Source organism: Vidua chalybeata, chromosome 24 (assembly GCF_026979565.1).
Source record: "Vidua chalybeata isolate OUT-0048 chromosome 24, bVidCha1 merged haplotype, whole genome shotgun sequence".
Classification (NCBI taxonomy): domain Eukaryota; kingdom Metazoa; phylum Chordata; class Aves; order Passeriformes; family Viduidae; genus Vidua; species Vidua chalybeata.
In genome coordinates, this window is record NC_071553.1 from 6164742 (window position 1) to 6170175 (window position 5434).

Below are 5434 nucleotides of genomic sequence, written 5' to 3' on the forward strand. Positions count from 1 at the left end.
TCCCTCATTTTGCTGTAATTGCTCTGAGGCCAGGAGCTGCTGGCAGATTAAATTTTACAGCCCGTGACAAACCAAGGCCTTGACTCAAAGACTCCACTCCAATTATCCACATTCTGCCAGTTCAGGTGTTAGGGATAAGTGCCCATTATTCCCAGGGAAAAGGATTTGCCAGCCCAGGGCAGAAATCAGGGATTAAACCCAGCCATGAAGGTGAGAGAGAGCGAGGAAAGGGAAAATCAGCAGGAAAATGCAGCCAGAATTCCAGGTCCCACCCCTGCTCCTGGAGGGGAAGCTCGGGAGCACTTTTAACCCACAAAGCAATTACTGCCAGAAGATAAAATGCATTAATAATGTGGGGGTTCTGGGGCTGGCAGAGCTTTGCTCAGGAGTGAGCAGAGAGCTTTGAGCAAGGATCAGCCATGCCAGAACCCCGTGTGCTCAGACTGGCACCCTCTGGAATTCTGCACGCAAAACTGACTCAGCAGAACGGGGTTTTCTGCCCCAAACCAGCCAGGGAAGCACCCAGGCCCTGCAGGAAGGGTTTTGCTGTGCTCTCCACAGGAATCCTGTCAGATTTGTGTTTCAAACCCCCCCCAGCCCAAAGTGGAGATAAATCCCAGCATGGCTCAGCTGGCTGGGTCCCTCCCCGGGGGGGAAAACACAGCTCGGATGAAGCTCTTTCCTACATGAAGTTCTTCTTTAAGAAAAAGAAGAAATTATAATTATGCTGGGAGAACATTCATTTGCTTGTTAAGTGAAATTTGAAGGGGAAACTTTAATGATGGTAGGAAGAAAATCAGATCTTCTTGTTAAAGTACGTTCCGAGAGAACTCGTGCTGGACAGCACATTAAGCATCAAAGACTCATCAGTGATTCATAGAAGAGTTTTTTTCCCCTCAGTGACATGAATTATTTTCATGGGAAAAGATATGAAGATATCTTAGATGAAGAAGAGGAGTGAAGACTTTTTATTTCTGTGCTTGGGAAAGAAATGGTGTATAAATAAACCTTCGATTTAAAGGCCATTTGAAAAACAACCCGCAAACTTATATTTATTTTTCATTCTGTTAGCATAGAAAAATTGGTTCTAATCCCTCAAATTCAGCTTGGAATTGCAAATGTGTTTGCAACCGAGCTGTGGGAAAATGGATATACAGTGCAGGTTGGTTTGTATTTTTCCTTAACAACTCCTCGCTCAGAGGATGGAGCAGATTTATCCCGGGTTGGGTGGGATCTGCTCCCACCTCCCAGTGCTGATCCTGCTGCCCTGGGGTGCTGTTAATCCCTCCTTGATTTATAGGTACTTATCACCTATTGATAAGAGTCCAGCTAAAATCAACAGTGCTGGAATAATAATATTATTGTTGCTAATAATCCCCTTTCTGAGGCAGGATCTCCCACCGTTAATTAGGCATGACATAAATAAATTAAGCCTCCCTTCACGGCAGCGTTTACTGGAGGTTCTCTCACAAAGAGGGACACTGAGGCACGGGGAGTTAATCTGCTTCCATTTCTACACTCCTAATGGGGGAATATCCCTGGAAACATCCCCATAAATCCGGGATCTAGCTCCGATGAACGGGAGGCCCCGCAGGCCTGGCTGTGCTGGAAACTCGGGGTGGCGGGAAGGAAAATCCCCTGCCAAACCCACCCCAAAGACCCACTTGGAGTTCACCCTAAAAACCCACTTGGAATTCACCCTAAATATCCACATGGAGTTCACCCCAAACACCCACTTGGAATTCACCCTAAAAACCCACTTGGAGTTCACCCTAAAAACCCACTCTGGGTTCACCCCAGACACGCACTCTGGGTTCATTTGCAGAGCAGGCAGGAGCAGCCAGTGTCAGGCACGGAGCTCTGTGAGGCTGCCACCCCTCAGAGGTGCCCGTGCCAGGGCTGTGGCAGCTGTGGCAGCGCCACCTCCGTCCATCACCCAGCGCCGCCCATCCCTTCCCCAGCGTCCACCACCCGAGGTTCCAGTGCACATCTATCGCTGCAGTGTCCTGCTGCTCCCCGAGGCCTGAGCAGCCGAACCCCCAAACCCCCAAATCCCTGCTCCCCTCCTGCTGCTTTGGGCAGTGCTGGGGATTCCTGGCCAGGCGATTTCTCCCCGCCAGCTCCTCTCCCCTCGCCAGCGCCCAGCTCTCCTCCCACCCAGGAGTTATTAGATGACATAACAGTCGCTTTGCTGAAATATATTATTCAAACTGAGTGGCTTAAAATTGAAATGCTCCCATGGTCATGAACCCTGGCTGCAGTTAAAAATAAATCCCTTTATCCGCGCCGCATCCCCGGCTCCGCGTTTTCCACCAGAAGCCCTTTAGAACACTCCGCGCCGGAGCCCGAACGAGATCAAATGTGACTTCTTAAAAACAGGATGCCTGCTCCTCTCCCCGTGCCTCCTCAGGCCGACAATGGGAATAAATTTGCTCGGCGGGCCCCCTTTGTGGGCCGTGCTGCCGAGGCAATTTGCAGTTTGCTGTGGAAAAGGCGTCTCACGGCACATTTATCACCCCCCGCCGCCGGCCACCGCGCAGCCCCTCGCAGCCCGCGAGCGCAGGGGCCGAGCGCGGCTCCTGCATGATGATTCCACATAATAATGGCTGCTCGGGGAAGCAGCAGGCAAATATAGAGTCTGTTCCAGACAGGCTCAGCTGGAGAGCGGAGATGGAGAGCCGGGGGTGGGGGGAAATGAATAAATGCGTGCGGCAAACGAGGCCTTGTCCTCGCGCTGCTCGCGGCGTTACATGTCATCGTCCATGTCATCGTCCATGTCATCCTCCATGTCATCATCCATGTCATTGTCCATGTCATCATCCATGTCATCCTCCATGCCATCGTCCATGTCATCATCCATGTCATCCTCCATGCCATCATCCATGTCATCCTCCATGCCATCGTCCATGTCATCATCCATGTCATCCTCCATGTCATCCTCCATGTCATCCTCCATGTCATTGTCCATGTCATCGTCCATGTCATCCTCCATGTCATCGTCCATGTCATCCTCCATGTCATCCTCCATGTCATTGTCCATGTCATTGTCCATGTCATCGTCCATGTCATCATCCATGTCATCCTCCATGTCATCCTCCATGCCATCGTCCATGTCATCCTCCATGTCATCCTCCATGTCATCCTCCATGTCATTGTCCATGTCATCGTCCATGTCATCCTCCATGTCATTGTCCATGCCATCCTCCATGCCATCGTCCATGTCATCGTCCATGTCATTGTCCATGTCATTGTCCATGCCATCGTCCATGTCATCGTCCATGTCATTGTCCATGTCATTGTCCATGCCATCGTCCATGTCATCGTCCATGTCATCGTCCATGTCATCGTCCATGTCATCCTCCATGTCATTGTCCATGTCATTGTCCATGCCATCGTCCATGTCATCATCCATGTCATCCTCCATGTCATTGTCCATGTCATTGTCCATGTCATTGTCCATGCCATCGTCCATGTCATCGTCCATGTCATCGTCCATGTCATTGTCCCCCGGCCTGAGCTGGGCTCGGAAATGCTCAGGGGTGGCACCAGGGGCTCTTGGCATCCCTGCCCTCCTCCCAGGGATGTCCCTCTGCCCGGTTCCTGCGGAGGTGACATCGCTCAGCCAGCGCCACCTGAGAGGTTTAGAATGAGGGCTTGAGCTGGGAGTGATGAAATATAATACCAGAGTAACGCAAATGCCCGGTCGTGTTAGAGGTCGAGGCACTGAGAAGTTAACTACCAGCCCCTGGGCACAAGGGAAGTCACCAAGGAATCCAAAATTCTGTGGTTGAGCCCTTGGAATTTGGCCTCCATCTCCCATAGACATATGGATCCTTTTCCTCTACCATAAACTAAAAGCTAATCCATCCTGTAGAGACAGCAGAAAAATCTGTATAGCAGATTATAAACAGATTTAGATGATCAGAGGACAGTTCTGTGCTTTTATATGGTTATTTTTTAAGGCTTAAAATCAAAAGAGAGATAACTTTCCCAACGAGAGCTCACAGGCAGACACTCCTTTATCTTGCCATCCTACACACTCCCAACCCAGAGCTTTGCTGGAAATCTTTGCTGAGTATTTTGGGTAGCAAATGCCTGGTGAGGAGACATTCTGAGCATGTCAAGTGGAGGAATTTTTCTCACATGCCTTAAAAAAAAATACCATTCCTCTCATGTTTTGAGAATTTCACATCTGTGAGGGTTTTATTTTTTTGAGGGTTTTATTTTTTGAGTTCTGGAATGAAACACAGGCTGCTGTCTGAGGATGTGGGGTTTGATCCTGGGCTTGCTTCATCTCGGGGCCTTGGCAGTGTCCCTGCCTGACACTTGTCATTACCATTCCTCTCCATCCCCCTTCCCCTCCCTGGCAGCTCCTCCAGTCATGTCAATACTCATTTTTCTTTGCCACAGTAAGTTGGTTAATCAGACCTTTGAAAGCAAACTTTCAGCTGGGTATTTGTATGCAGCCCCTCGACAGAAATGCAGATTTGAGGAGGCAGCCATATGCAGGCGTGAAGGAAGCAGCTGTTCTACAATCAGGGGTAATTTAAAATCAGGGGGAAGGTGAGAGAAGGACGACACGAATCCAAAGTCAAGGGTTTTTTGTTGTTGCTGCAAACACAAAAATGATGTTTTACTTCACACCTCCTGGTCCCACGGAGAAAACACCGCTTGTCTTCTGGGTCACTGCCACCAAATGCCACCTCTCTGTTCCCAGATGTCATTTCAGAGCTGTGCCGTGGCTTCCTGCACTGAGCAGAGGACTCTTCCCACATCTTCCAGCCTTTTGGAAGAAAGAGAATTCCTTAAAGCTCACCCAGTTCCAAGCCCTGCCACGGGCAGGGATCCCCTCTGTACTCGGGGTGCTCAGAAAGGCAGAACTCCCTGGGAACTGCTGGGTCTCTCTTTTCCTGGCCAGGAAACCCAGCAGAAATAGGATCAGTTCCCGTGGAACCTATGGATCAGTGGGTCAGGATGAGGTGAGGGCAGAGCTTTGGGCTGGCTCCACACCCAGGACTTCAGCTCCCCACTCCTTTTAGAGCTGCCAGCCTTCACATCCACAGAGACCAAGTTTTGCCTTCACTCGTTTTAAAAGGATCAAGAAAGGAAAATAAAAGTAATTTTTTTTTTTTTTTTTTTTTTGCAATTCAGTGCAATCCTAATCAATTGTGACAGGACCTGGAGAATATTTTCACGGTGCCAATTACTTAAAGGGCAGAGATGCCACAGTGCCATTAAAGGAACAGCTCCTGCAGCTCTCGGGGACACGGCAGAACAAGGTACTAAATGTTGTTCCACTCGTTCCATGAAATAAAGGATTGGGTCATTAACCTTACCAATGTCAATGTGTTGTCACTATCAAATTCAGCTAAATGAGTGTCCAAGGTAATGGTGAGGAGCTCACTTCCCACTGAGCAATGCATTAATACATTAG

At 49.4% G+C, this 5434-nt stretch overlaps 1 protein-coding gene across 1 annotated transcript; it reads right to left on the reverse strand.

Annotated features, from left to right (window-relative positions):
* Window positions 1-2746: 2746 nt before the first annotated feature.
* LOC128799372 (coiled-coil domain-containing protein 1-like) lies at window positions 2747-3562 on the reverse strand. The gene has a single exon (XM_053963717.1). It carries the CDS (start codon window positions 3560-3562, stop codon window positions 2747-2749), a length of 816 nt encoding a protein of 271 aa, XP_053819692.1.
* Window positions 3563-5434: the final 1872 nt, after the last annotated feature.

Excerpts from the sequence above, each read along its gene's own strand:
- LOC128799372 (XM_053963717.1), bottom strand. The coding sequence starts at position 3,562 with ATGCCAAGAGCCCCTGGTGCCACCCCTGAGCATTTCCGAGCCCAGCTC.